Source organism: Oncorhynchus kisutch, linkage group LG15, assembly GCF_002021735.2.
Source record: "Oncorhynchus kisutch isolate 150728-3 linkage group LG15, Okis_V2, whole genome shotgun sequence".
Lineage (NCBI taxonomy): Eukaryota > Metazoa > Chordata > Actinopteri > Salmoniformes > Salmonidae > Oncorhynchus > Oncorhynchus kisutch.
The window spans coordinates 47,262,984-47,274,443 of NC_034188.2; the positions used below are offsets into that span (position 1 = coordinate 47,262,984).

General features: G+C 40.3%; 1 protein-coding gene across 1 annotated transcript; it reads right to left on the bottom strand.

The window, feature by feature from the left end:
* Positions 1–9,281: 9,281 nt before the first annotated feature.
* On the bottom strand, positions 9,282–11,188 carry LOC116353606 (stonustoxin subunit beta-like). The gene is made up of 3 exons (XM_031790379.1): positions 11,160–11,188; positions 10,796–10,842; positions 9,282–9,949 (listed from the first exon to the last, which is right to left on the bottom strand). Exons 2-3 carry the CDS (start codon positions 10,815–10,817, stop codon positions 9,423–9,425), a joined length of 549 nt encoding a protein of 182 aa, XP_031646239.1. The 5' UTR covers positions 10,818–10,842; positions 11,160–11,188; the 3' UTR covers positions 9,282–9,422.
* Between the last annotated feature and the right edge of the window lie 272 nt (positions 11,189–11,460).

The window sequence follows — 11,460 nt, forward strand, 5'->3', positions numbered from 1 at the left end:
TTCTCTGGGGAAGTGGGTATCAATACCATAACTATTCTCTGGGGAAGTGGGTATCAATACCATAACTATTCTCTGGGGAAGTGGGTATCAATAACATAACTATTCTCTGGGGAAGTGGGTATCAATACCATAACTATTCTCTGGGGAAGTGGGTATCAATACCATAACTATTCTCTGGGGAAGTGGGTATCAATACCATAACTATTCTCTGGGGAAGTGGGTATCAATAACATAACTATTCTCTGGGGAAGTGGGTATCAATACCATAACTATTCTCTGGGGAAGTGGGTATCAATAACATAACTATTCTCTGGGGAAGTGTTTACCTTGGAAAACAGTTAATAACAGACTTAGAGCTGGGAGTGAAGAAGATATGAACACCCTGGACACCTTTGGGGACAGGTCTCAGAATAATAACTACTGAAATGGAGACAGAAGGACCAGATTCTCCCTGTAAAGTGGGACTAGAGGAAGAGAAGTTTAATCAGTGCTCGAGCATTCTACTAATTTGGCTCCAATATGGGAACAATACGGAACATTCTAATCTAATAAAGAACTCAGAGATGTTGTTGTGGTCGGTCTGGCACAATAAATAACATTAAGCTGGCACACACCCAGAAACATTATTTTGTGTGGAGGTGCTGACTAACGGCAAATAAACTATGAAGTAAAAAAAAAAGAGAGTCCCACACTCCATATATAAACTCCCAGTAATTTATTGGGTTTTTACCAACGATTCAGCATCACTGCTCCTTCTTCAGGGTGATGTCATGAATACTTGAACCAGGTTATGTAGACAAACAGTGCAATTAGTGCAACCAATGACAGTAGTGAGGGGTGTGTCATAATTATTAAGTTAATTAGAATGAATTAATGAACTGTTAAAAAAACTATAGTTTATGGCATATTGAATATATTAGGCTATTATATATTCACCCAAACAACTTGGTATAAGTCATTGCTAGGGTTGGGTTGGGTTGGGCTGGGCTGGGCTGGGTTAGGGTTGGATTGGGTTAGGGTACAGTAGGGTAGGGTACGGTACGGTAGGGTAGGGTATGGTAGGGTAGGGTTGGGTTAGGGTTGGGTTGTGAAAGGGTTAGGGTGGGTTTAGGGTTGGGTTAGGGTTGGTTTAGTTGGGTTATGGTCAGGGTTAGGGTTGGGTTAGGGTTACAATTAGTGTTAGGATAGTGTTGGGTTGGGATTAGGGTTGGTTTAGGGTTGGGTTAGGGTTACGTTTAGGGTTAGGTTAGTGTTGGGGTTAGGGTTGGTTTAGGGTTGGGTTAGGTTAGTGTTGGATTTGGTTGAAGCTAGCATGTGGATGGACATGAGTCTAAGATTTGAGGATATATAATTCATTCTCTGTATTGATCTGATTGAGTCTAAGTTTGAGGATATATAATTAATTCTCTGGCTGTATTGACCTGATTGAGCCATATTTCTAGTCCTGTAAACAGAGAGACAACAACATACATGGAATTGTGTTTAACACGGTTTCATTTTAATCATGTTAATTTGTAACTCTCTCTGTATGGCAGATTCTCAGTAGGTTTCCATAGTCCATTAACCTAACAGCCTGGCAGGCCTACACTGTGTGTGTGTGTGTGTGTGTGTGTGTGTGTGTGTGTGTGTGTGTGTGTGTGTGTGTGTGTGTGTGTGTGTGTGTGTGTGTGTGTGTGTGTGTGTGTGTGTGTGTGTGTGTGTGTGTGTGTGAGAGTGAGAGTGAGAGAGAGAGAGAAAGGTACTGTGGGATTATTTAATCAGTTTAGCTCATTGGACAGGTCAGAGTCAATGTTTGTGAAAGAGGGGGGAGTGTGAGTGTGGAGACTGTAGAAGGGGAGACGGAGAGAAGAGCGAAAAGAGAGAGAGGAGACCGGAGACATTATCACAACCTACCACTAGAGGGCGACGAATACACCATTTTGTTAGTTTGTCATTCTTACATTCATGGTAACAAAATGAACACTCCTCAAATGTCACCATATTCCCCATAATACACTACACAGCCCTATGGAACCTGGTCAAAGTAGTGCACTATAAAGGGAATAGGGTTCCACTTTTGACAGGCCTCAGACTTGAATCAATGGTCCTGGAGACTGCTAGTTGTTCATATGGTGTTGTTTTTAATGATTGAACTTGAAATGCAGTGGTCTGAATCAGGGTCACACAGTGTTTGTTGGAAGTCTAAAACCAATCTACTTTGAAACAAAGGTGTGCACCACAAACACATGGTTACGGGCTTAATGAAAGAAGACACCTGTACCATGTCAGATATGGAGTTTAAATGGATTCCATATAGTTTTTTTTCATCCCAATATTACACTTTATATAGATCACAGATGACTGAAATATAGCAAATCCATTTGGCATAGAAACACCGGATCTTTGGCATAAAAAAACAAATTCTTTATTAATTATGAAATTATAAAAAATATGAATAACATTCCAGCATGAGGTCACTAGGTAATTTGACTGCAGGAAAGGACTCCAGGTAATAATGATACAATATGAATAACATTCCACCATGAGGTCACTAGGTACTAATGATACAATATGAATAACATTCCACCATGAGGTCACTAGGTAATAATGATACAATTTGAATAACATTCCACCATGAGGTCACTAGGTAATAATGATACAATTTGAATAACATTCCACCATGAGGTCACTAGGTAATAATGATACAATATGAATAACATTCCACCATGAGGTCACTAGGTAATAATGATACAATTTGAATAACATTCCACCATGAGGTCACTAGGTAATAATGATACAATATGAATAACATTCCACCACGAGGTCACTAGGTAATAATGATACAATATGAATAACATTCCACCATGAGGTCACTAGGTAATTTGACTGCAGGAAAGGACTCCAGGTAATAATGATACACTATGAATAACATTCCACCATGAGGTCACTAGGTAATAATGATACAATATGAATAACATTCCACCATGAGGTCACTAGGTAATAATGATACATTATGAATAACATTCCACCATGAGGTCACTAGGTAAGAATGATACAATATGAATAACATTCCACCATGAGGTCACTAGGTAATAATGATACAATATGAATAACATTCCACCATGAGGTCACTAGGTAATAATGATACCATATGAATAACATTCCACCATGAGGTCACTCGGTAATAATGATACAATATGAATAACATTCCACCATGAGGTCACTAGGTAATAATGATACAATTTGAATAACATTCCACCATGAGGTCACTAGGTAATAATGATACAATTTGAATAACATTCCACCATGAGGTCACTAGGTAATAATGATACAATATGAATAACATTCCACCATGAGGTCACTAGGTAATAATGATACAATTTGAATAACATTCCACCATGAGGTCACTAGGTAATAATGATACAATATGAATAACATTCCACCACGAGGTCACTAGGTAATAATGATACAATATAAATAACATTCCACCATGAGGTCACTAGGTAATTTGACTGCAGGAAAGGACTCCAGGTAATAATGATACACTATGAATAACATTCCACCATGAGGTCACTAGGTAATAATGATACAATATGAATAACATTCCACCATGAGGTCACTAGGTAATAATGATACATTATGAATAACATTCCACCATGAGGTCACTAGGTAAGAATGATACAATATGAATAACATTCCACCATGAGGTCACTAGGTAATAATGATACAATATGAATAACATTCCACCATGAGGTCACTAGGTAATAATGATACCATATGAATAACATTCCACCATGAGGTCACTCGGTAATAATGATACAATATGAATAACATTCCAACATGAGGTCACTAGGTAATCTGACTGCAGGAAAGGACTCCAGGTAAATCACAGTGTTATTTCCTGATAGTTGCTGATTGAAAATAGAATCTACATAGCACCTTCTAATCAGCAGGTTTAACATTGATGGAGCTTTGGCTTGCTTGGTGACATCACCAGGTGGTATAAGTTTAAGAGGGAACCCTTGGTGACATCACCAGGTGGTATAAGTTCAAGAGGGAACCCTTGGTGACATCACCAGGTGGTATAAGTTCAAGAGGGAACCCTTGGTGACATCACCAGGTGGTATAAGTTAAGAGAGAACCCTTGGTGACATCACCAGGTGGTATAAGTTAAGAGGGAACTCTTGGTGACATCACCAGGTGGTTTAAGTTAAGAGGGAACCCTTGGTGACATCACCAGGTGGTATAAGTTAAGAAAGAACCCTTGGTGACATCACCCTGATCAAGGAGCAAATAATAATAATAAACAGTCTGTCCTACAAACAATAATTATACATATAAACACTTTTTGGGTATTAAAGTGTAGTATTGTTTAATAATAATATGTATAATTTATTTAAAGGTTTATTAATATAATACATCAAAAAAATCCATTTAGCCTCAAGTAAATAATGAAACATGTTCAATTTGGTTTAAATAATGCAAAAACAAAGTGTTGGAGAAGAAAGTAAAAGTGCAATATGTGCTATGTAAGAAAGCTAACGTTTCAGTTCCTTGCTCAGAACATGAGAACATATGAAAGCTGGTGGTTCCTTTTAACATGAGTCTTCAATATTCCCAGGTAAGAAGTTTTAGGTTGTAGTTATTATCGGAATAATAGGACTATTTCCCTCTATACCATTTGTATTTCATTAACCTTTGACTATTGGATGTTCTTATAGGCACTTTAGTATTGCCAGTGTAACAGTATAGCTTCCGTCCCTCTCCTCGCTCCTCCCTGGGCTCGAACCAGGAATACAACGACAACAGCCACCCTCAAAGCAGTGTTACCCATGCAGAGCAAGGGGAAGAAGACTAGAAGGCTCAGAGCGAGTGACGTTTGAAACGCTATTAGCGCGCACTAACTAGCCAGCCATTTCACTTTTGTCACAACAGCCTCATCTCGGGAGTTGATAGGCTTGAAGTCATAAACAGCTCAATGCTTGACGCACAACGAAGAGCTGCTGGCAAAACGCACAAAAGTGCTGATTGAATGAATGTTTACGTGCCTGCTTCTGCCTACCACCGCTCAGTCAGATACTTAGATACTTGTATGCTTGTATGCTCAGTCAGATTATATGTAATGCAGGACACGCTAGATAATATCTAGTAATATCATCAACCATGTGTAATTAACTAGTGATTATGATTGATTGTTTTTTATAAGATAAGTTTAATGCTAGCTCGCAACTTACCTTGGCTTTACTGCATTCGCGTAACAGGCAGTCTCCTTGAGGAGTGCAACTAGAGAGAGGCAGGTCATTATTGCGTTGGACTAACTCTAAGGCTGCAATATTGGTTCCCCGAGTTGACAAGGTGAAATTATGCCCCTGAACAAGGCAGTTAACCCACCGTTCCTAGGCCGTCATTGAAAATAAGAATGCATTCTTAAACTGACTTGCCTAGTTAAATAAAGGTATAAAAAAACATATTTTTTAAAATAATCGGCAAATCGGTGCCCAAAAATACAGATTTCTGATTATTTTGAAAACTTGAAATCGGCCCTAATTAATCGGCCATTCTGATTAATGGGTCGACCTCTAATGTGGACTGTATCTATAATGTTATCTCTCTCAATGTATAATATGTTTTACAGTTTTTTCCAACTGCTTACACACAAAATCTTTTCATGTCACACGATTTTTGAAACCTCTCACTCAAAGTACAAAACTACACACCAAATATCCAAAACCATAAGCTATTTCTCAGCCTTTGACTCAGTTGTCAATTGCATAAAACACTTTTTTCAAAACACTACACACAATTCTCTAACCTAAAACACAAAAATCTAACAGGAAGTGACTTGCTTTCCTTTTCCAAACACAACCAATCAAAATGCTACAATTATTCACCAGGTCACACACACACACTCCTCACATGTGCAAACACTAATAGCTTAACTGATCACTTACCAATCACTGCTTTACTGTAGTATAGGCCTATAAATAGGTCAAAGGTCAGATTACCTGTTTTGAACAATGGATGCCAACAATGGACAGAGAGCAAGGGGAGTAGGAGGGAGAGGAAAAGGAAGAGGAGGACGGGGGCAAAGAAGAGAAGGAAGGAGAGCCATCTATGATGAGATTAGGGCAACACTTGTTGATCATGTGATCATGTGATCAACCACGGTTTGACCATGAGAGAGGCTGGACTGAGAGTCGATTTACAGTGGCGTCCATAATTCTAACCTTCAGAAATGAGAACAGGTATGCAACTATAGCCATCCATTTACTGCACTGCAATGAATGAATGAGGTTGGTTATCATGCTGTACTACATTTTTTTGTACATTGTTTACAGTTCCTATGCTGAACACATACTGTGTTTGAATTCTGTACAGAGTGGAAAGGCAAAGACATATTGGAGGACGAGTACGCTTGTTTACGTATGTACAAGAAACTGTCATTATAAATATGGTTTTGGCCAACAATGCAATTAGGATTCGGGAGATAAGAGAGCATATCTTGAATAATGACTCCATATTTAACAACATCAATGGTGTAAGCCTGTCGACCATTCAACGCATGCCCCGACGGCACTGAGTGACGATGAAACAACTTTACAAGGTCCCATTTGAAAGAAACTCTGACAGAGTCAAGAATATGCGACATGACTTTGTAGAGGTATGTATGCAACACTACTTCCAGTACTTCAGACATACCATATTTACTCATCTGTATATCCTTTTGTCTGTTACAGAGAGTATTGGAGCTGGATGCCCATGTAATTCTCCATGAATTTATTTATGTGGATGAGGTTGGCTTCAACCTCACCAAAACCAGGCGCCACAGAAGAAATGTAATAGGACAGAGGGCAATTACCAATGTCCCTGGACAGCATGGGGATAATATAACTGTGTGCTGCCATCACTCAAAACGGCATTCTCCATCACAATGTCACACTGGGTTCGTACAACACCGGCCATATGCTCACTTTTCTGGATGTAATTTACACAATGCTTGTCCCTGATCCAGATCAGGAGCCTGCTAGATTTGTCGTTTTTTATGGGACAATGTTAGTTTTCACCGGGCTGTTCTGGTCCAAAACTGGTTTGCCACCTATCCGCAATTTGTAGTTTTGTACCTACCCCCATATTCACCTTTTCTAAATCCCATAAAGGAATTCTTCTCAGCCTGGCGCTGGAAAGTGTATGATCGTCAACCCTATGCCCGCATGCCGCTTCTCCAGGCAATGGAGGACGCATGTGGGGACATAGAGGTTTCCTCTGTCCAAGGTTGGATACGCCATGCTAGGAGATACTTCCCTCGATGTTTGGCAAGAGAAAACGTATCTTGTGATGTGGACAAAGTATTGTGGCCAGACCCCCACCAATTCCTGGACTACCCCCCCGGGACCCCACACACACAATTGTGTTCTTTACTGTATTCTAAAGCATATACTTTTGGTTTACATATGTTTATGGTTTTGTTGTATGCTACTGTATACAGCAGTAATGTTTGGCCTAATAAATATTTTTTGTTTCTACATTGCATTGGTGTTTACAGTGTACTTGTTACCCCTCTCAGCAGATTACTTTCACTGTAGAACATTGTATTGAAATGTAGATATAAGCCTATGAAATACCAAAGAGCTTTAGATTTAGAACAACAGTGTTTACATGGTATATCCAAAAATGTACTATTATGAAAGCAGTGTTTGCCATTTGATGCAAATGCTTCATTCCGACATGTGTTTATGGCATTTTGAATGCAGTGTTACATTTTGAATGAGATGTGAGGCATTTTGCATTTTGTGTGTGCAGTTTTGGGAATTGTGTGTAGAGTTTGGAAAAAAGGAGACAGTTTTGAAACCGTGTGTAAGCAGTTGGAAAAAACTGTAAATTAAGACCATAAAACAACGTTATTTTCCACAGCCAATTTTTACTTTGCAGCTGGCATATCTAGAGGAAATTGCACAGTTCTGCCTCCAGGTCAAGATTCATAACAAACGTCAACCTGCGACTGGCAGAGGCAATGTAAAATAATAACTAAATTGTTTTCACAATTAACATGCTTTTTCCTTGTTTCAAGTTTGTTTTATTATGAAAAGTACAATATATCCTTGAATACTTGTACAACTATGGAGCGTTTGTCCATATTTAATTGTACAATTTGTTATTCAACATAAAAGACGCACAACAAATTATCACATTGGTATTTTAACGGTGTTATTGTAAGAGTTTAAATGTTTAAACAGAGGATACATCTACAACAGTATAAAACAAGTGCAGTATGTTCTGAGTATTTTGTTTTAACGTCAACTCATAACGTCACACTATAACTTCATGCGAGTCTTGTGGAAAGACTGCATGTTGTTTTGGGTGGATTGAGTGACGTCTTCATCAACATTTGCAGAATATTCCTGTAATATTTTCACCTCTGTGTTTGTGGGACCACTTAGAAATGGAAAGAGGTGTGTGTTTGTTCCCAATCAGAAATGATGGTCCTCATTGGAAGGTCCTGTGTCAAGGTCCTCACAATTATAGGGAGATGTATGTGTGTGTGTGTGAGTGTTTGTCCAGTGTGTGTGTGTCCAGTGTGTGTGTGTATCAGTGTGTGTGTGTGTGTGTGTCCAGTGTGTGTGTGTGTTTGTCCAGTGTGTGTGTGCGTGAGTCCAGTATGTATGTGAGTCATGTGTGTGTGTGTCCAGTGTGTGTGTGTGTGTGTCCAGTGTGTGTGTGTGTGCATCCAGTGTGTGTGTCCAGTGTGTGTGTGTGTGTGTGTCCTGTGTGTGTGTGTGAGTCTAGTGTGTGTGAGCATCCAGGGTGTGTGTCCAGTGTGTGTGTGCATCCAGCGTGTGTGTGTTTGTGTGTGTGTGTGTGTGTGTGCGCATGTAGTGTGTGTTTGGCCAGTGTGTGTGTGTGTCAGTGTGTGTGTGTGTGTGTGTCCAATGTGTGCGTGTGTGTGTCCAGTTTTTGTCAGTGTGTGTGTGTGTGTGTCCAGTGTGTGTGTGTGTGCCCAGTGTGTGTGTTTAATTGTGTCCAGTGTGTGTGTGTGTGTGTCAGTGTGTGTGTTTGTGTGTTTTCAGTGTGTGTGTGTTTGTCCATTGTGTGTGTATATCAGTGTGTGTGTGTTTGTGTGTTTCCAGTGTTTGTCCGGTGTGTGTGTATATCATTGTGTGTGAGTCCAGTGTGTGTGTGTGTGTCCAGAGTGTGTGTATATCAGTGTGTCTGTGTGTATGTCAAGTGTGTGTGTGTGTGTGTGTGTGTGTGTGTGTGTGTGTGTGTGTGTGTGTGTGTGTGTGTGTGTGTGTGGTATGTGTGTGTCCAGTGTGTATGTCGTGTGTGTGTGTGTTTGTGTGTCCTGTTTGTGTGCGTGTGTGTCAGGTGTTTGTGTCTGTGTGTGTGTATGTGTCCAATGTGTGTGTGGATCACTGTTAACATGGTAGTTATTTACAGGTTATTATTTACAGGGACACTGAGGAGTCATCACCCCAAACCCTAAACCCTGTATAGAGGGGCTCTGTGAATGTGGAGGTGAATGTGTACAGGTGGGTCAGTGTGTCAGAGGAGGCTCTATAGAAGGACAGAGTGCCGGCTGAGCAGTCCAGATACACTCCTACTCTGTGGGAGCCGGAGGGGTGGACGTCTATGGTTGTGGTAATATTATTGTGACAGGCATAGTAACTGTTGTCAGAGCAGAACAGACTCCAGGACTTGTTATTCCATCCAAGACAACAGTCATCACCCCCTCCTCTCCTGTTGATTCCTTTATATGTCACTCCGATGCCAACTCTTCTCCCACTCCACTCTACCTCACAGTAACAGCGCCCAGTCAGACCCTCTCTACACAGCACCTGTTCACTGCCCTCAAATCTCTCTGGGTGATCAGGATACAGCTGCTCCTCTTTCTTACGTGTCACCTTTCTGTTCTCCTCAGACAGAGAGAGAAATCTGTTTACTGTGTTTGGGTCCAGTGTCAGATCACACACATCTGATGGATGAAAACAGACACAGTATTAGAAATCATCATCATTCACAGAATGTTAACTCACTTTTCACTAATTCATTAATGTAGATGTTTCTTAGGTATCAAAAGGAGAAGTTAAGGTAACTTGAGACTTGTTGAATGATCTTATGTTATACTTTATGGTAATATAAAACACACTTATTCACACACACACACACACACGCATGTAATGGCTTTCGTCCTCCTCGTCTGAAGAGGAGAGGCGAGAAGGATCGGAGGACCAATATGCGACGTGGTAAGTGTCCATGGTTGTTTAAACACAAACTGAACACTCCATACAAAAACAATAAACGTAACGTGAATAACCAAAACCGAAAACAGTACCGTGTGGTGTAAAACACAGACACAGAAACAATCACCCACAAACAAACAGTGAAACCCAGGCTACCTAAGTATGATTCTCAATCAGAGACAACTAACGACACCTGCCTCTGATTGAGAACCATACTAGGATGAACACAGAAAAACAACCTAGATACACAAAACATAGAATGCCCACCCAACTCACGTCCTGACCAACTAAAACAAACAAGTAACACAATAACTAGGGTCAGAACGTGACAACACCTGTATATATCATGAACACAAACACACATTTTTTATGTAATACGAACACGCCACACACAAACACAGACACACACATTGTCAAAACAACTATTTTTAAACTTTGGCGTCCCTGATTTCTGCTTCTGTAGAACTACAGCTGATATTTAATATGACCAAGTAAGTAATGATGGTGGTCTTTGACTTTGACTTAACTTGAATTAAGATTTATTCTTAGTCATATTCTTCACAGCAGTCAACACTCACATTTTCTAAGCCCAGGTTTCATTGTGTACTCTCCACCATGTTCCACACTGTAGTGGTAAGCAGAAGAACAGACAGTCATTGAGTGATACACCTGAACTCACTCACACTCACACTCACACTCACACTCACACTCACACACACACACACACACACACACACACACACACACACACACACACACACACACACACACACACACACACACACACACACACACACACACACACACACACACACACACACACACACACACACACACAGTCAGCATATACCTTTGTCCAAGTGGTGGTAAGAATGTTTGTCTTAACTAGCCTGATAAGTCAAACATGTCTGATGTGAACGTTGACATAAACCCTCTACAAACTTGAGTTTCTCCAGTCTGCAGTGTGGATCCTCCAGTCCAGCAGAGAGCAGTCTGACTCCTGAGACTCCTGGGTGATTGTAGCTCAGGTCCAGCTCTCTCAGGTGTGAGGGGTTTGACCTCAAAGCTGAGACCAGAGAAGCACAGCCTTCCTCTGTGACTAGACAGCGTGACAGTCTGCAAAAAGTCAAAACATTTTAAAATCACACTGCTATTCTTTGGCGGTGAAAATTGTGGCAGTGTATTTTTTCAACATTTTTAGATATATCAGTGTCCTGAAAACTGCCATATCCATAAATTAATG